The sequence below is a fragment of the Castor canadensis genome, chromosome X, assembly GCF_047511655.1.
Source record: "Castor canadensis chromosome X, mCasCan1.hap1v2, whole genome shotgun sequence".
In the NCBI taxonomy this organism is placed as follows: domain Eukaryota; kingdom Metazoa; phylum Chordata; class Mammalia; order Rodentia; family Castoridae; genus Castor; species Castor canadensis.
Genome location: NC_133405.1, coordinates 44056131 through 44076709, shown reverse-complemented (window position 1 = coordinate 44076709; position 20579 = coordinate 44056131). Strand labels below are relative to the sequence as shown.

The 20579-nt window shown below is 41.1% G+C and overlaps 1 protein-coding gene and 1 long non-coding RNA gene across 8 annotated transcripts in view; one reads left to right on the top strand and one right to left on the bottom strand.

The window, feature by feature from the left end:
- Window positions 1–1536: 1536 nt before the first annotated feature.
- Window positions 1537–20579, bottom strand: part of Chrdl1 (chordin like 1) — a 133591-nt gene continuing 114548 nt past the window's right edge. For 4 of the 7 annotated variants that reach the window (XM_074062592.1, XM_074062593.1, XM_074062597.1 and 1 more), the window contains 5 exons: window positions 17958–18126; window positions 14202–14411; window positions 7735–7902; window positions 5664–5753; window positions 1537–3970 (listed from right to left, as the gene is read on the bottom strand). In XM_074062592.1, coding sequence (XP_073918693.1) covers window positions 3840–3970; window positions 5664–5753; window positions 7735–7902; window positions 14202–14411; window positions 17958–18126 — 768 coding nt within the window. In that variant the 3' untranslated portion in view covers window positions 1537–3839. The remainder of the gene's footprint in view (window positions 3971–5663; window positions 5754–7734; window positions 7903–14201; window positions 14412–17957; window positions 18127–20579) is intronic. The other 3 variants (XM_074062594.1, XM_074062599.1, XM_074062598.1) reach the window with 1 other exon arrangement.
- On the top strand, window positions 17471–20124 carry LOC141419580 (uncharacterized). Its single transcript, XR_012444219.1, has 3 exons — window positions 17471–17603; window positions 19150–19211; window positions 20091–20124. It is a non-coding gene; the product is annotated as an uncharacterized lncRNA (long non-coding RNA).

Here is a 20579-nt window from a genome sequence, read left to right as displayed (position 1 = left end):
TTTTGGCAGCTAATGGGAGGACAGAGGGCTCTTCTTGAAGATACTGATTCTTAATTGCCTTTAGCTCAAAATAATCCTTATGCCAACACAGCACATTTTTGAGGGGTATATTCTGAGTCCCTTCAAGAGCCAAAGGAAGAAATGAATAAAAGGGTGGTTAACATGGTAGCAAGCAGTAACAAGGCAAGACTTGCTCTTGTGCCCTTGAGATGATATTTGGTGCTTCCTGGGAATCACAGGTGGAGACTATGTGGGGGAAAAATTTCTCCAAGAGGTGTTGAGAGCAAAAGCCTACAAATATCACCTTCATTTGGGAGACCAAATTGACAGGACTGGGTGAAATTTGGATATGGCTGATCAAGGAAAGGGAAGAGTACAAGACAGAGCCAAAATGTTTAGTTTGAGTTATTTGAAGTTTCTTCAGTGGAGGTGAGCATTATTCCAGAAGAAAGTAAGCTGGGTACAAAGGGGACCAAGCTATAAGAGAGCTGTGGAAGTAGGTGCAGCTTAATGGAAGGGGTTAGCATCCAAAGGCTGAACTTCTGTCCAGAATGTGGGTCAAGAATTATGAGTTCTGGGTATAGTATGCAGTCATGGCATTTCACTCATCCTCACAGGTTAACCCCCCATTACCCACTTTCCTTAATCTTTTTCTTTCTATAGTATCTCTCCACCAGTATTCTGATATGGCCAAATAGCTCCCATACTGAAAACAAAATGACTTTCCTTTGACCTCATTTCCTTCTGCTGCTACTTCATTCACCACATCTCTCCACACTCTGCAGGACAGCTTCTCCAATGAGTGGCCTTAAACTGCTATCTCCAAGTCCTCATCCCCCTCAATTCTTACAATCCACTCCAACTAGGTATCTCCTCCAGTGACTCCGGTGACACTGCTCTTCTTCCACATTGCCAACCCTAATTGCATACTTTTTGGCTTTTATATTATTTGACATGTTGACAGCACTTGACACATTTGACTGCTCTCTTGAAGCACTGTCATATTTTGACTTCTGTGGTAGACAGCACACGTTTGGTTGGTATTGGGGGGCTGAGGGAATTTAGTCTGGTTCAGTGTGCATGACACAACTCTTGCCCTGGTCCCTAGACAAATTTTGGCTTCAAAAATTTCTGGACAGAGATCAAAATTGAGGTCCCCTTCAAACCTAAGTCATTGGCATAAAGGAAGGCCAGAAATCCCTTTCAGTGCCATGCCACCCCTGACTATCCATAGTCATTAATGGATGCACTGTTCTGGTGACTTTATATGCACTGACTAAATCAATCCTCACTGCAAGACTGCATCCAATAGTACCACTGTTATCCCATTTTATAGCTGGGGAAACTGACAAACCCAGCTGGTAAGGGTACAGCTGGTTTAAAAATCCAGGTAGCCTGACTGTCAAGTTCATACTGTTAACTACTATGCTTTGGTGGGAGGGATGTCAAGGTGACTGAAATCACCATCCACCACCTGTTACCCAGTCCAAGGTCATTATTGACCAGAGTCAATCACTCACATAACTTGCCTGCAGATGATTTTTCAAAATTAAAATTTTATTAATTTAAAAATCCAGAAACACAGTGACTACATAAATAAGTACCATATTTTGGTACATGTCCTGTAAGAAGAGTGAAAGGGTAATACTGTTATGTTCCTCTTACTTGTTTACATGAGTTAAGTAGAAAGTGGCTGCAACTGCAAAATGGTGCTTACGGTCTTTGCTGTCCCAAGTGTGTTTATGATACAAATAAATACACAAGAAGAACCACGTCCATTCTTCTCTACTAATTATAGGTGACTTGGCCTCTTTTTTAACCCTATGTTCTACTTCCTACACAACACTGAATACTTGAGGATTTTAACATTGAGTTAACACAACTACCCAGCTCCTGCTTCCTACAGCACTTTGGAAAGGTGTATCCCAGCACCCGGAGGCAGGAGTCTATCTAGGGATGCTCTCTGGGTGTTCCCTTAAGGATGAGCTTTCAGAGAACACCTGGTTGGGAAGGTCTTGGGGTGAATCATCTAGAAGGACAATCGTCACTTTGCTTCAGGACCCGGTTACTGGTCTCCACACTATGGCAATACTGCCACCCCTGAGAGGGAGATGGCAGCTGCTTAACCAGCCTTGCCCCACCCCCACAATAATGTTCTATGGTTTTGTAGCCCAGGATGTCCTACTTCCCTCTCTTGAGAATGTGTGTGATGTGCTGGTGAGAGGCCTGTCCCATGCAGTCCTGGTCACAAGACCCTATGTCTCTTTAATGGGCACTGACTCTTTTATGCCATAAGAACTGGACTTTTTATGTTTTTCCTTATGTGTCAAATACACTAAGGAAGTTCACACACTTATGGTCATGGAGTGGGAAATGTGGGATTTCTGGCTCCTTGATACTTCTAAACATTCACTGGAGTTCATTCATTCCCTTTGGAGGGGACAAATCCAAAAGGCAGGCTTAAGAATCTTCTTGTGAAAAATTTATAGTTTTCCCACAAAGATGATTTCTAAAGCCAGGCCTCACAATGGATAATTTATACTGTGGTATTGAGCTGCAAATGGACATTTAGGGGAAGCCTTCTGTAGAATCCCCGATTCAAATCCATGCTTGGTGGATAAGGCAAGGATGGTAGTAAGATTTAGGACAAATTCTCAGCCTCCTGAATAAAAAATAACTCTCTTAGCTGAAGAGACAACATTCAGAAGCTCATGAGGATTGAGCCTCTTCACAAAGTCAAAAAACAACTCCTGCAATTGGAAGAAGAAAAGTGCCCCTTTAAGGAGCTTCTAGAATTTAATAATTCAACCTACATTTTCTGGCTAGACAACTATGATCTCAAGAAAATTAGTGAATACCAATCTATTAATTGGTGTGTTTTGTTGCAGTGAAAACAAAGATAGCCTGTTTGACGTCTATCAATTCCTTTCTTCAAAAGTTATTTTATCTTATATGAATTCAGTTTCTGAGAATTTTACCAAATCCTAAATTCTTTATAGAGGCTCCACAGGTTCTAGGAGAAAAGAAAAAAGGGTTTCATTAAGAAAAACTTATTTATCACTTCAAACTAAATGAGGCCATGAAATGGTGTCCTTACTCTTCACCTGCTACTATAGTTGGTGACTTCAACAGCTACCTGAAAGGCTTAAGGGCACAAGCCTCCTGCTTACAATCCTGTATGTATTCTCCTGGACACCAGCAGTCTTCAAGGTACTTGGGAGCTGAGAAAGGAAAGCGGCAGAGTGGAGGCTGGTTTCAAGTTCATGTGAGTGTAAGTGTACTTATGTGTTTGGAAGATGGGGAGTTAATTGTTTTTGCACTGCTGCGGATGGAAGCCAGTACTTCACACATGTAAGACAGGTGCTCTCAAACTGAGTTACATCCCCAGCCCCAGAGTTGTTATTTATTTTATGGAACAGAAGACATTCTAATATTCAGTGAGTATAGTTTCATACAATTAATTGCTCTATATGCAACACCTCTTACTAGGCACTTCTTACTCTTTCTTTCATCTGAGTAACTTTCTAGATAGAAACCCTACTTTTAACCTGTAAAGACAACCTGTGATTCTCTAGGAAACTAGAGCTACAATGTGGTGTTCCATCCCTCCTCTACTTCCTACAAATCATTCAAGTCTCTTCTAGTCCTTATAGAGGAGATGTCTAAGGGCTGACATACCACTGCACATAGAGGAGCAAGTTATTGTGTGCATGGCGTAAATAATTGACTGCAATTGAGTTTGGGGTTTTAGGGCACTGTTGACTTAAGCAAAATAAGCTGGCAGTCCAGCTGCAGCTTGAATTTTCTTGCTTGACATTATCCAATTCTCTCTGTTTCGCCTAACAGTGGCCCTTTTCAGACCTCTCCAGGTACAAAACCTTGACCAAATCTTCTAGCTCTGTTCTGCATACACGACTTGAACACATTTGGCTGATCTGAGATTCTCCTTCGGTGAAGATCTTCCACTGGCCTAAAAGGCAAACACAAAATGGTCAGGAGAGTGTAAGAGGAGAGCACAGCAAATTCAACAGAACCAATACACCCCATCAAGTTACTTGTGGACCCACCAGGATATCTGAAATACAAATGTCAGGTGCTTTCAGCAAAAAGCTGAAATTATTCCTTTCTCACATGTAAGGCCAACACCTGCATTCAAATTTTCATATTGTTCATTTTTTTTCTATGAGTCCTGAGAAGACAAACAATTGACCTCATCAACTCTATTTCCAACTATCTATTGGTTAACTTCTCTCAGCTGACTCTCAATCAGCTTAATCTAAATGTGTTCCAAGTGAAGCTCATTTTTTCCCCACCAATACCTGCTTGTTCTTCAGTTTCTCACTGATGAATTGGGCATTACATTCGCCGAGTCATTCCAAACTCATTTCTGTCTTTGATACCTACCTTGTTAATTTAACCTCAAAATGTCTCTCACAGTGACCTCTTGCCCCTTATCTCACTGTTTTATTATAGTATAATAGCTTCTTAATTCACACTGTCGCCAACTCTCTCACTCCACACAGCAAGGAACTCTAAGAAAGAGATTTGAATGCACCATTCACCTGCTTAAAAATCTCCACTGCGGTTCTCTGGCCTGAAGATCAAGTTCAATTTCTTAACATAGCAAATTGGGCTCTTCATAATCTGGCTTCATCAAAGTAGGTGCTGAATAAATCTATCCAAAAGCCCAGAGACATCTTTCCAAAGCACCTTTTTGATATCACTATGCTGTTTGTAATTGTGCAGCAATTCCCAATGCTACTTACCTTATAGGTGAACTTTTCACTGGCTTCCTCTGGACGCTCTGACTACTTCCTACCAACTCCTTTCATCTTTCAGTGCACCCTATGTGGCCTTTGTGATCATTCCTCACTCCCACCCACATTTCTTGTTTGCTCCTGTCTGAGTCTTCTCTTAGGCTACACCCTCTTCTTGGACTGACTTTTTGACCTGTTGCCCAGTCACACCCTTCCTTTCAAAACGCACCTCCTCCCCGAAGCCTTCCTGACTAAGCCCACCTGGCTCTTATCTCATTGTTCTTTGCAGATTACCCTGAGCGCTTAGGTATTTAACTCCTCCAAAATATACTAATTCATAATGAAGGCATTTTCATGTTCTGTCTCGCCCACTAGAATTCCCTGTGGATAGAAATTTTGTGTCTTTTATTCTATTACAAGTGCTCCCCACCCCCACTTCTATTCCCACTTCCAACCACAGTGCTTAGCAGTATCTAGTCCCTAGGCTCCATCTAGTGTAGAAAGTGAGAGAGTTGCAAGTATGCTTGAATGACTGAATGCTCCTAAAGAAATATGACCTTCCTGGGGTCAGAGTCAAAGGGCTTTGATACAACACAGGAAAGGATATGTATTTCTTTTCTCTCTCTCTCTCTCTCATCCCCACCATCAGAGAACACAGCTTTCCAGATGTGAAGCCTGAGTGTAAGCTACCTCTGGGTTTGTATTCATCTTGCCCAAGCTTTTCAGTTTATATTCAGCTACCCTATTTGCTGCTAAGTACTCCAGAGGAGAAAAGAATACCCTGTGCTGTTAATATTTAGCATTGCTAATGTTCACTGAGAACACAGAGGGACTTCAGTTGTGGCTATGCCACATTGAAAAGCTAGATGCATTTTCCAGGGAGGAGTAAAGAGAGGTACTACTTACTCAGGGTTGTCCTGGTCACCAGCTTGAAGTGATGGAGTTCTTCAAACATCCTCTTGGAGATCTTCTCAATGTGGAAGTGCTGGAGGATGCCTAGGCCCAAGAAAAAGTGAGGCAGGTGGTCAGGCACTCTATCACTTTCTGGAACTACTGACCCCTTTTCCTGTCTGGGCTAAGCATATCATCTCATTACTGGGGCTTAAGAGTGTTGAGCTGGGCTGTGTAATGTGCTTAACCAGAAACTTGGATGGATCAAGGGTTTTAATTGACTCCATTTGTTTCCTTGGCTTGCTGGTCTCCCCTTGGCTTCTCCAGGGAATGAAGATAGTCTAGTTGACCATGGTACCCTCTCCTAGGGAAAGCAACATGGAACCTAGCATGGGCACTGGTTGGAGTTTCTGGAGCCAGAGGCAGTATTAGAAGGTATGCCTTTGCCCCAAATCTGGGCAGACTATGTCCCTGCCAAACCACTGGGATGCCCTCCTGGCTAAACAATGAGAGCCAGCAGTAGGATCACAGGCTGGTTATTCGTGTAAATGTTCCTGAACTCACTGAAGAGCATATTTTCCTTTGGGAAACATTCATAGCCTTCCATTATTAAAAAGAATGGGGGGAGCTAAAATAGAGCGGCCAGCACAGTCTCAAAGTTGCCTGTGTAGCTTTAATCAGAAAACAAATAAACAAATAAAAACTACCTAGTAGATACAGAGCAACATGTCACCAACACACTTAAACAATCCTCCAGAGGCCTATAGGGGATGGAGGAGAGGAAGCCCAGGTTTTTTTTCTTCTCACCAAGCATAGACTTTGATAATCCTGCCCTGTGAATGGGAGGCTGTGTAGATGCTAGACTAGCAAGTTACAAACTAGTGGGGTGAGAGCTGAAGGGTGACAAATGCTGGTCCCACTACTGGGGAAACTAACAGACTAGTGCATAGTCCTAGGTGAACAGTTACAGATGCACTATGGAGTTAAAGATGGAAAATCGACATGCCTAGGTATAAAGCCAAAATAAACATGGATGAAAAACATATGTGCATGCTAGAATTTTCTTCTAAGGGATGGAGAGGAACACATTCTTTAGAAAAAGAAAGGTGGTTGTGAAAAGGAAGACAAAAGGTCCCCAGAAATACTATAGCAGTATTTCTGAAAGTATGGTTCAATTGTTACCCACATTAGTATGGCCAGCCTATGTCTTAAACTTGCAAATGTTAGACCCTACCCAAGACCTACTAAATTCACATCTCTGGCTTTGGGCCAGGTAGCTACATTTGAATGCAGCTCCATACATGATGCTGGAACACACCAAAATTTGAGCATTTTGAGCCTTATGTGGGAGCCAGTAGCAAAAGGAGCTGTGTATATTGTCCACATAATATCTCACCTCTACACTTTAATTCCTAGAATACTTGACCATACTTGATTAGCACTAGTCTCCTACATACAGGATGCTGTGAATAGCATCATGACTGGGATTGTTTCTCCAGTGAGACTATAACCTTCTTGAAGACAGGGATGATGTTTTCAATTTGTCTTGGCCCAGAGCACACTGCATGATTCTTAGGGACTTAGCTAGATGAATGGGCTTTGTATCCTGTGTTTCAAGCTTTGTATTGGAAAAGTAGGTTACAGCATGGTAGCGTGCAACCCTGGTAACACATTAGAATCATCTGTGGAGCTTTACAAATGTACACTGATGCCCGGGCCCTAATCAGACCAATTAATCAGACTCTGGGGGTAGGGCCCAGGTACTTAGTATTAAAAACAAACAAACAAACAAAAAGCCAAAACAAAACCTAACGAAAAACTCACCCAGATGACTTTGATGTGGAGCCAGGATTAAGAACCCTTCCTGTACTTTTTGGTGGTGTGAGAAAGACAATTTTTAGAAACTCTAGGTGTAGTACTTAACCTTCAGCACAGACCATGTTAACTTTGAAAGGCCATGATAACCAATGTGTTAGACATGTGTCAGTGTCTAGGCAAACAGGATAAATTCTGACCCAAACAGAGGAACACACTGAACTCTTTCTGGGCCCCCTTAAGAAGATAAAAAATTAATGTTGCTGCTCACCCTTTCGAATGGTCCAAACATGGACCTCTACCTGAGGTGGTCTCTCAGTTTCCAGTGCTATTTTTCTGGTTGTCTCCCCATCTTCCATAAACACAGACTCATACACAGGCATCGTTTCTTCTCCACAAAAGTAGCCCTTGCTGTCAAAGTTTTGGCTTGGAAGTTCTTCTGAAATCAAGAAGCAAGTAGAGTTTTGAGATGGTTTTCAAAAACTGGAAGTGAACTTCTGCATTTAGCTATCTCATTGTTCATAATACCTTATGCTTATCAAAAGTATATAACCAACAAGAACATTGTTACAGACACAGAGATCTCAACCTTTTTTTTTCTTTTTTTGGTGGTACTGGAGTTTGAACTCAGGTTCTCATGCTTCCTAGGCAAATGTTCTACCACTTGACCCACATGCCCAGCCCTGTTTTGTTTTAGTTATTTTTGAGCTGGGGTCTCATGTTTTTTGTCTGGGGCCAGCCTCTGACTGAAATTCTCCCAACTCGCCTCCCAAGTACCTGGGATTACTGTTGTGTTCCAGTGTGCCTGGCCCCAGAGTTCCTATCTTTATTTTATTAGCTCAGCTCAGGCTGCCCCGTAACAGCCACCAAGTCACAAAGCAGCATATAACCTTTCATTGAAGTCCATGTGATGACAGAGTCCACAGTTATATAGAACACATGCCCACAAACTCAACTGGATCTCCTTACTACTGTCAATGAGAAGGGGACTTTCATGAGGAAGAATGTACCCAGGGTCAGGATCATGCTCTTTCCAGTGCAGCGTTACCAAGAGGGGCCCACACAATGGGTTGACAGAGGGCCTTGGCTAACTTTCTTGACATCATTTAGGTATACTCAAAAAACATTCATGACACTCATTTATGTGCATATACTTGCCCAATGGATCTTTCCAAATTGGCTTGACATTTCTGAACGCTCTTTGATTTGTTTGTAAGGGGAACGGTAATACTGGATCAACACCAGTGCCAAAACCTAGATGTCAGATTAGTCATATGTATGCTATGCCAAATGAACAGTTATAAGACACAAAAAATTGGTGAAATCCCTCAACTATGGATCACTTAATATATAAACTAAACTTTTGAATTTCAGCTCCCCAGCATAAAGATACCAGCCTCCTAGTACACCCAATTCTACTCTACCCTCCCCTTTCCTTGGCCCCCTACCAAAAACGTTTCTCCTTGTTGGTTATCAGTGAGTTAAGTTTCTTTACTAGCTTCACAATCAGACACTCTTTTAGCTGTGTAGTCAAAGTGTACACTCAAATTAGGAACAACAAAGAGAAACCTTAGACACCCTGAAAAATTTGAGTATGTTCAGAAGCTATCTGTAAGAATATCTGAATTGTTGGGGATGAAACTGCTGAGTGTTGAGTGTTTTGGATTCATGACTCTAATTGTGGAGACTCACTGTCAGCCAATCAGTTGGACTAGGAGTTGTAATCAAATTGCTATTGTATGTCTCTTGCTGACCTGATTAGCTTTCCCACCCCACCCCCACCATTTGGCACTGTTACGACAAAACCGTCATCTTCTCTTGACAATTTCAGGTTGGATTACTCAATTTGTTGATTATTCTAGAATCAAGCTTCCTTTGTCCTTTTGCTTTTCTTTTTAGCTATTTAATTACTTGGCAGGATGTTCTTTTTGGTGATGTTAGGCAATTAAAGGATGTGTGGTAGTGCATTTCGAGTGCGAAGGAGAGGTCACTGAGTGTGTAGGAACTTCTATGTATTCAATTGTCACCTCTAGAATGAGAGCTGAGTTCACTTGTTAAACTTTGCTCACACCAGCTTAATGTTGACTATGGCTATAACAGACATGAAATTCAGTCCACAATGGTACTGGAGTGCCTGTAATAATGCTCAAAGTTCTCCCAGTATCCTGAACAGTAATCCTGGACTACCACCCTCTCCTCTCCAGAAGCTGAACTTACTAGCTTGAAGGGATCTACAAACAACAAAACCCATTAGTGACTGAGCCCTGGTGTATACCTGACAACAGTAAAAAGGCCAAGTTTGTCTTTAGAAGGACCTATTCAGCAACATCTTCCACTTTCGCCCTTTTCCACTCTAGGTGCTTTGTGATCACTCCATGCTCACCTACACCTACTTTCATTTCCTTCCAGGAAAGTGCGCCATGCTTGTAGTCATTTCTGGTCATTCCAGCTTCCTATGAGAATGCCGCTGTCCTGAGCCCTTTAGAACTAAGAAAGTGAGAAACCAGTCCTTATGGAAGTGGTGATGACTGACAAAGAATATGTGTTTTCCCTGCCTAGGAAACTTTTAAGTCTTGCCTGGGGCATTTTATGACGAACTCCAAAAGGAATGTGTACGGAATTCCAGGTATTAGGGCGGTGCAGTGGGTATCAGAGGTAAGTTGGACAACCTTCAGAAAGTGGAAGTCTTACCCACTCCTGTAGGTGGTCACTGATATGCAAGGCAAGTCCAGCCTCTATCAGAGCAAAGGGAAGAGAGAGGTGAAACTCACATCCTTTATTTTGATCCTACTTTGGTACTGGTTTGGTACTGGAGGAGCCTGCAATCATTTGTTACAATGAAACTTTTTAGTGGATCATCAGTGAATTCCATTTATCTCTTTTTCCCTTATCAACACGACTGGATTTACTGTTCTTTTTTCCTTCCATCTTCTTCCCTCCTCGCTCCTTTGTTCTTTTTCCTCTATGACATTTGCAATTATTTTAAGAGAGTGGTGATGCTGTGATCTCATTTCTCACCCTTTCATATCATTCAGGATTCTACTCAAATATCACCTTTTTACACGAAGCCTTCCCTGTTTGCTCTTTTGAAAGTCCTTCCCATTTTATTCACTGTCTCTTGATCCTAAAGCCTAAAATTACTTTCTTCTCTACTAGAATGCAAGAACCATGCCAGCAAGTAGCCTTTGTCTGTTTTGTTCATGTCTCTTGCCTCAGCATCTGTAAGTGTCTTGCATGCAGTAGGTACTTCATGAATATTTCTATTTTTTGGTTGGTACTAGGATTTGAACTCAGGGCCTCATGCTTGCTAGGCAAGCACTCTACCACTTGAGCCACTCCACAAACCCATATTTCTAGACTGAATTTATGAATGCAGCCATGGCCCTTCATGCTCTGAAGTTGCTGAGTACCTGGAGCAGGTACACCGGGCTCTGTGCATAGTGACTATTGGGCAATGTGACCCGTGGGAGTGATTCAACATGAAGATAGACATGTCTGGCCTAGGAAGAAAAAGATACACAGAATGGGATTGACATTCTCTCCATATTGCCCAATAAATTTGTCTCCACACATTGGAGTAGGATTGGAAACAAGAAAAACAGCTCTTCTAGAGAAACTGGCATAGCCAATCAGATTCTTCAATATATTGCCAATTGGCATTCTGGAGGGCAGTTTTCAAAACAATTCTTATTATTTTTCCTTATTGTAATGTATGTTTACTATTAGAAATTTAGAAAATACAAATAAAAAATAAGAAATTAAGAATTAGGCATAATTCAGTTATCCAAAGATGATTACTGTAAACTTTCTGCCATATTCCTTCCCAGTCTTAAAAAAAACCTAAGCATATATAAACTCTTTCTTTTAACACGGTAAGTTATAATATGCATATTTTGTGTCTTGTTTTTCTGTGCTTAATATAGTGCAAACATCTTTCTGTGCTGTCAAATCTTGGTCTACAATATTTTCAATGGCTGTATACCACACAGCACACCAATACTATAATTTGGGCCATTCCAATAATAGTGGATTTACAGATTGTTTCCAATTTTCCACTAATATAAACAGTCCTGTAGCAAAATTCCTTGATATTGTATCTTTGTGTATGCTGCTGATTACTGGGAGCAGAATTGCTTACCGAATGTTTTGATAAACATTACCAATTTGAGAGAGAAATTATCTAAAAGTTATGCCTATTCAGCTAGGCACCAGGGGCTCATACCTGTAATCCTAGTTACTCAGGAGGCAGAGACCAGGAGGATCACGGTTTGTATCACCAAAAAAAAAAAAAGAAAGAAAGAAAAAAAACCAAAAGTAATGCCTATTCTGTGCCCTGTTCTTGCAACGTCATATTTCTTTCCCTTCTTATCTGAATCATCTGTATTAATAAAATCCTAAGCACACAATGAAATGAGATTTGGTCTAAAGCTCTGAGAATCAAGTTGGAATATTATATAGTGAGAGGGTTTATCGTGAGTAGTTTAGGTAACTTGGTTTTTGTCTAAAGTTATCTTGTATTATTTTTTAACTATAGAAATAAGTTAAGCCCTTGATAGAAGAGAAAATTTTGTTAGTGGGATTACAACTAAATGACACTAAGAGATTTGGGGAGCCAGTGAGAACACAGACTTGGAAGTCATAGAGGTCAATTTCGGGTGGCCCCAATATCCGTATCAGCTCTAGAATGTGCCTTCTCCCTAATGCTAATAAGCACATTTCCTTGTGATTTCTGTTTTGGCAGTACTGGCTTTATGCCTGAGAGGCAGGCACTCTACTGTTTGAGTCACACCTCCAGCTCCTTGTGAATTTTAATGTCTCACTTCTGCTCAGTATCAGTTAGCTGTTGTCCTACCTATTCACACTCTACCCCATTTACTCTGGAAGATGGAGGCCATTACATTGAGGAAGAGTTTGTTTGTGCCTTGAATTAGTGCTTCTCAAATGTTAGTGTACTGTATATTAGCATTCCCCGAGGATCTTGTTAAAATGCAGATTCTAATGCAATAGGATAGATTGGGGACCTGTGAGTCAGCATTTATAACTAGCTCCTAGGTGCTAGTATATAGCTCCTAGGTGCTCCTATGGTGGCCCATGAACCACCATGGGTCTGTAGCAGTGGCTCCCAAACTTTTCTGCACATTAATATAGCCTGGGAATTAAAAAATTTCCAAAGCCCAGATCACACTTCAAATCAATTAAATCACAATTTCTGTGAATGCGACGCCGGTGTTCTTAGAAGGTCTCAGGTGATTCCAATGTGCAGAGAAGTTCGGGAACCACTGATCCACATAAAAATGCTCAGTAAATACACATAGACGAAGTGCATGTTTGCCTGCTAGTCATGAAGGCTTCCTAAGTTGAAAGAATAAATGATTTAGTTCTCTGCCTACATTTTTAAAATGTTTGGTTTTTCATCTGCATTCACATAAATTATTTGCAGAAGGCATAAGAAATTACAGCCAACATGCCTTGGAGTAACTGATTCATTGACTATAGAATATTTGAACTGGAAGAACCCTGGGAAATCAGCCGTTATAACCCACTCATTTTGTAGAAAAAGAAATTGAGGTTCAGAGAGTGAGATTACTTGGTCTAGATCATACAAGAAACCAGTGGAAAGCTGTGAGGTTAGAATGCTTGCTTACCCATCCCAAACTCTATCACCGCCATTACTACAGATTAGATTTTTATCTACCTGATGTCTTAAAACCACCATTTTAAATAATTTGCCTTTAAAAATCAGTAAACATTTTCTAAGTAGAAAAGACAATGGGCTGGAAGTGACCTGGGTTCCAAGCCTTGGTTTTCTTATCAATTATGTTAATAATTCTGGGCAAGTCACTTTATACACTTCAGTTTTCTTATGTTTAAAAGATAAATAATAATAAAGTTATAGGATTTTAGTGTTGGGAGTTGGAGGGAGTGAAGATAGAGGGAGATTGCATAACAGGTACCAAAACACAGTCAGAAGAAATTAGTTCTGGTATTCTATAACACAGCAGGGTAACTAGAGTCAACAAAAATTTATGATGCATTTCAAAATAACTAGAAGAGTTTGGGGTTTCACAATACATAGACATGATAAATGTTGGAAGAGATGGAAATTATAATTATCCTGATTTGATCATTATGCATTGTATACATGTTCTGAATTATTGTACTCTATCCCACCAGTATGTTACAAATATTATGTTTCGACAAAGAAAATGCAAAAAAGAGAAAAAAATGAAACTTACAGATCAATTATTTTAACCATTCACATGAGGCTGATGAGGCCCAGAGTAACTGGTACATTTTCAAGGTTGTGCAATGACTTATATTTGGATCAGAACATAGTCTCCTTCTACAATAACTTACCTGTCTCTTGTCTTATCTGAAAAGGGTTATGGATGTGACTTGCTGTGATGAGTTAAACAGTGATAAAATGTAAGGGTGACTGTTTGTCCTAATAACTGTGATGATTATTTTCTATTTAGAAAAGGGTGAGTTCAGTACTTCTAGCTACAAAGGAAGTTGTAGACACAAGAAAATACCCAGTATATTTCTGAGTAGTAAATTTCTTCCAAGCAATCATCTTATCAGTCACTCAAGAGGAGAAAGAAGGGTGCTCATTCTTGCCAGAACTATTATCATTATAAGTATATGACAGGCTGATTATGTTTCTAATGCCCAAAGAAAGTTGAGGAGTACTATGTGTGGAATTCAGCCAACCAAAGGCAGGGCCTCCAACCAACGCACCTTTTGCCTTTTTACCTGGACACACCTTGCAGCATTTTCCATCTATTTTTTGAGGATGCTTGCATGGGTATCGATTGGGGCAGTGGATTTTCTTACACTCTTGCTTAGTGACATTGCAAGTGCACAGCACACACTCCACAATGCCAAATGCCCGGAGATTTGGGTGCCAGGACTCGCCATGAGAATAGGTCTTTCCATTGGACACGCAGACTGGAAGAGAACACAGGACTGGAGATTAAAGGCAAAGGAGCTGAAATGGGTCCCTATGTTCAGAATCCAAGCCCTGCATCCTTAATACATCACCCATCCTTTATTCTTGTTATGTACATGAAGATACATTTACTGAACAGTATCTGCTACCACAACACATCTTGTGCCACGTTGATCACACGTTGATGGGTAGTATGATCAGCAACTATCCATGTTCATCTGCAGTGGCCTCTGTATGCTCACAAATGGCCTGACACAAAGTAGGCAATCCATAAATATTTTTAAATGGAAGAATGAATGAACGTAGGAAAATGGAATTCTAATATTGGGCATGGTGGTGTATGGCTTAAATTCTAGCTTCTTGGGAGGCAGAACAGGAGGACAGACAGTTTAAGGCTAGCTGGGCAAAGTCAGCAAGATAATATCTCTCAAAAACAAAATACAAACAAAAGGGCTAGAGGTATAGCTCATGTAGTAGAATGCTTGCCTGTCATGTTTTTGGCTCTTGGTTCATTACCCAATATCACAAAAAAGAAAAAAAAAAGAGTTCTGTTTGTTCTGAGTACCTGATAAAAATATCTAATAGTAGCATCAATATCTTTAGTGCCATTTATTTGTGTAGCCTGAGTGGATATACTTCTAGCATGAAATTTTCCCAGAGAGATTTGCTATCCAGTAAGGCTCAATGTAAAAACTATTGCTCTTTGCAAAGGGCCAGTTTCTCTCAGATGCTGAAGCAAATCATTCAGAATGTCGAATACTATGAGAGTCCAACCCACCAGTATAGGTAGGCATGGAGCTTAATGCCGCTGGCCTACTTTCTGGTGTGGGAAGGGAGATGCTACGACAAGACTGAGAGGCGAAGGACCCACGCCTCTTAAGTAACTTGTGAAGGGGTGCCCTTTTACACCTCTAATCTTCTGGCAATTTTCTCAGTTTCTCCCCTTGTAGTGGCTGTGGAGCTTTGGCTATAATGAATCACTTCCTGCTCCACAGACATCCTTTACTAATCTAGAGTTTGTTGAGTGAGAAGTGTAGTCATTAGCACCATGTTTTCTGAGGGGCCTAAAGAACACACATCTGGGCTGTAGGTTCAGGGGCCAATGAAGGGGAAGAGCTAAGGAACATCCTTCCATAAAATCAGCCTCAAACGTATTAGTCTCCTATTGTAAGGTACAGAGTTAGGCTACAGGATAAGAAATGTGCAGGGCTTTGAATGAGAGGTTTCTTCTTTTTAAAGAGTGCTGAGACTGTGGACATTTCAAGACAGGACTGGGTCTGGGTGTGTTTTTCATTTTTCCCATCACCTCATCACACCCAGGGAGACCTGTCGGCATCCCAATCAACAATGTCTCTAGGGTGGGATGTATCACTTTGGGCGGGGTTGAGGGGGGTGAAGTAGCCCCACTTGGGGCGTTTCTAGGAATTGACTGATTTGGCTGCAAGACAACAGGCTCAGGATGAATCATTAGGCTATTTCTTTCTCTTTGAACCTACCGGGTCACATTAAGAAATATGAATGATGTTGGCTGCCTTTTACTGTCCTTTGCAAGAGCTGCTAGAGTACTGGGCACTCTAACCGATAAGTCCATGGAAAGATTTCCAAGAACCTAACTGGAGAGGCTCCCAACTTACAATGACTCAGAATAAATGAAACTTTGAGATGCATGATTTGTGGACAGGATCACACAAAATAGACCAGATGTATTGTTTTCTCTTCTCTCCAGGTGGTGACACTTCCTTCTAAACAATATGATCAAGTGGGCTCAGTCTACTTCAAGAAAGTTTAGGCAGGATTCAAATTCAAAATGATGGAGTACTATTGCTCCTCCTCCTTGACTTTAACAAGGAACCAACTACATTGTATGTCAGAGGACCACCCCATTAGCAAGAGATCTGAGAAGGGCAACTCATGCTGAGGAGCAATGGTATATAGCTAGGTTCCCTCTTACTTCAAAACCTTTTGGACATAAGGGAAGAGTCTAGACTGGGTGAGAGCCCACACTCATCAGTAGAATATGGTGAAGTCAGTTCTCTAGAGGGAAACAGCCTCTCTCCCCACCAATAAATTCTCAAGATGATTTTGAATCATCCAGCTGCAGAGTTGGGAAGTGGGGTGGAGACAAGGATTCTTCAGTGAACTATGATAGAAAGGTCAGGAGAGAAGTGCTGTATCCAGATCACTAGGGCAGATGAATAAATGGAAACCAGCTGGGGCTGTTGTAGGCCATGGAGACAAAGGATGAGCCTCTACCCTAAAAATGAAGAGGCCTTGTGGAAATTATGGGATTTAGAGTTTTGAAGGTCCACTTCACCATTCTTTGAAATACTTCCACAGTAAATGGAATCTACTGGGGGTAATTTAGGATTGAAAAGTTAAACTGAATCTTTACCTTACTCCTCCTCATTTCATTAACTTGTTTCAGAATGCCTTGGAACTTAAAAATAATAAATTTCAAGTCAAATAGATCAATAATAAATATTTCCAATTATTTCAATATACCACCATTTTATTAAGCTGTGTTTAGAATATTCTTTTAAGCCTGGAGGTTTCAAAAGCAATTTATTTTTATCTGTAATCTGAAATTTACATCTAACTAGTAACAGATGTGATCAACTAGCTTTGGCTTGACTAGCTTTGTTGAAATTTATAGTAGGAGTTCTTTGTGATGGATTGTTTTTCACCCATGTTATTCAATCATTTGGTTTAATATTTTATTACTTTTAACCCATTCTGAGAGCTGCTCTTGATTTGGTTCCCCTCTAAAGGAAACAAAATGTGTTTGTGGTTTCATAAAAAGGAATCAGCTGAGCTCTTGCTCCAAAGAACTGGTTGACAGGATGCCTAAAAACGTAAGAAACGGCCATTTGATTGAATTTTCCCTCCTCCCACCTCTGCTACTGGAGTGTGGGGGAGTGAAGGCCAGAGAGTTCTGAGTAAGAGAAAACAGGGCCCGTGGATGATAGTAGATGCTTGCTGCAGTCAGTTGGTTGGCTGAGTGGGACGTAGGTCATGTTAACCTGACTATTCGTCCTGGTGCTCAGCCAGGTGGTTTCCGGATTTCTCACTTCTAAGGATGACCTCCTCACTTGCTATACACTGAGCCAGAATCTCTGAGCTTGGGACCAGGAATAAAAGGAGCCCCAGGGGAATCTGAAGCGTACTGAGGTGTAACGAAGCCTATTTCTAAGGTATGGTTAGAACCTGAGAAGTGTTCAGCACTGAGTACCTTTCACTTGTTAGCTTTTCTACTTGTTAAAGACCTAAGGAATTTTCTAAATTGATCTCCAACCCAGGGAGCAATGTAGAAAGTGCTGGAGGCTGCTTCAAAAGCACAAAGGGGGCTTCAATGTATTCTTTGGGCTGTATTTAGGGAAGTCCTAAGACTCTCCTGGAGTCACTTGTTCATACCCACTTCATAGACTTAACATTGAGTATATGTACTGTTTGTGGAAGAAAGGGTTCTTTCTCAGCTCCAGCCCTCTAAAGACAAGTTAAGCTGAAGCCCTGATGTGAACACAGTGGAAAAGAAGGACGCCCCTTACCTTGACCATGCTTGTGTTTGTTATTGATGACAATCTGCACGATGGTCCCTGATGCTTGCTGAGAATCTATAAGAGCGCCCCTGTGACTTCTGGCCCCAGGAAAGCGGGGAAGACCTCCAGCCTGTCGGCTTGTTGGAGGATCATAGTGAGAACGGGGGTAAGAATGTCTCTGTAAGAGAACAAGAACAAATTTGGTCCAAAATTTTTTCACCAATGAGATGGCAGAGATTGAGTTACATACATTAGAAGCAATTTGATCATTTTGATTTTTAGGGATGATCTCTGATCCTGACTGCATGTCCAGCTACACCAATAAAAGTAATAAAAGTAAGGGTGTGAACATGTGAAAGCAGCACTGGCAATTTGCTAAGGTTTTTCTCTCTCCTATGGAAGATAGACAAACTCCTGAAAGAAAAAACAACCAAAATGGCTAAAGTGTCTTCTTGCTCCCAAGACTCTCACATTTTCCAGTTTAAGACAGTAGTCAAATATATAAGGCACAAGGCAACAGGGGCCACAGGAGAAGTCTAAAGTGCTGTGTAAATCAGGAAGGGAAAGAGAGCTGCTAGTGGGGGAAGGTTTGCAACCTGGGCCATAAAGAGTTGGTAGGCTTTTTATAGGCATTTGTGGGGGAATATTCTAGGCAAAGGTTTCCAAGTTGAGAAGGTGTAGCAGAGAATATAGTCCATAAAAGGGAATAGTTGAAGGATAACATTCCAAAAGGGGGTTGGAGCCAAATCATGGAGGACTTTAAATGACAAGCGAAGAGATGAACACTTTATTTGGTAAGTGATAGAGGTGGGGGCATGGAAATCTTTGAGGGAATTTTTTAAGTAGAGAAAAAAGTTAATCAGGACTGTGATTTAAAGCATTAAACCCTAATAAGATGTAGGGTGAACTGGAGAGGAAGAAGAGAGTCAAGTATAGTATTGATAAGATGCACTGAGGCTGTAAGCACAGGCAATGGCTTAAGATCATACAGCAGGCATTTCACAGACATTGCATAGGCTGCACATGACAGCATTAGAATGTAAGGTCCACAAGGTCAAGGTCTTTGGTTTGTTCACTGCTGTATCTTCAGTGCCTAGACAAGTGTCTGTTATCTAGAAGGTGCTCATCAATAGTTGTTAAATGAATGAGACTGTGGGCCCTAGGTAAAGCTGAGAGTCTTATAGTACCATCATTTTTTCAGAAAGGTTCCAGACACATGATGAACTCACCACTGTGCTTCCCACCCCTCTCTCAGGAGCTGAGGTATGTTACAGGTAGAGGAGGTTGGGGTGAATAGGGAATGGAACCTTAAAGCCAAATAATAGTAACTATGTTTTAGGGGTGAAAGAGGTAAAATCCATTACAAAATTTCACAGGCAATTCAAAAGGAAGATCCTTACATTCAATGATAGAAATAGCAGACAATCTCTGAAAGAGTTATGGGGTCCCCCTAATCCCACCAGCCCATAAAATGTTTATTGAAGTTATGTGCCATAGATACACATGTTGCAAATACAGCTTTAGGATATAATATTTCTCTCTTGGGAGGAGGGAAGAGTGAACAGAAGCTGGAATAGGAGGAATTTTTAGCCTTTTGAAAGAGAACATTGTTCTTTTTGTCTAAGAAGAGCCCATCCTGGTGCATTGCCATAAATATTCACACAAATAAGAATTTGCATCAATTTGTTATCATGCATACGATACAGACAGGATTCTTAGAGCAAATAATTCTCACTCCCACAATGGCTCAGATGTCTTTTTCTGCCTTAATCACTCATGTTCCTCCAAGGCCATTACAGATTGTTCTGTCATTTCTGGAGTTTGGTAATGTTTTGCCAAAGGAACACAGAAAAGACAGTTTGCCTGGTGGGTGTCCCACTGATGATCAAAGAAAGGAGCTTGATGAGGGTAGAATTAGGTTTGCTGACCCAGTATAAGTTGCTAGTACATGAAGTTCTTGGATTCATGATGGTAAGCACAAAATGTAACACTGTTCTTCAGCATTAGGGACTAATATGGTAGGAAAATAACTCAAGACAAAAAAACAAAAACAAAAGCCTCAAGGGCTGTGATCAGAGGTCTTTTGTAGACCAGTTCCCCCCCACCACACACCTTTACCCCTCACAGTCTTTTGTTTCACAGACGGAGAAACTGAGGCCAAGGAGGAGAGCCAATTCATTCAGGATGAAAATAAAGGTGAGTGTTTGGAGATCGTAAGTGGTAGTGGTGGGACAGGGAGGAAGATGCCCAGGAGAAAAGGAAGAGAAGAAAGAGTGGTCTACAAATATTTGGCTGAAAGCTGCTTCAAAGAGAAGTTCCTTCAGAGACAGAAGTTCTTTTAGCTATGGCATTCACAAGCACACCAACCACACCCACCACTGTTCTCCACCTCTGCTACAGGTTAGAATCACCTGGGGAGCTGTAAAAATGCTAATGCCAGGATCCCACTTGCAGGCATTCTGATGAAATTGGTCTGGGTGAGGCCTAGGCATCAGGATTTTATATAATCCCCAGATGTCTCTGATTTGAAGTCAAGGTAGAGAATAGCTGACATAAATGATTTTCTGTTCAAGGCTTAGGCGTGTGGGGGGGCGGGGGGTGATGGTGTATGATTTTGATGTAAGAGTAATG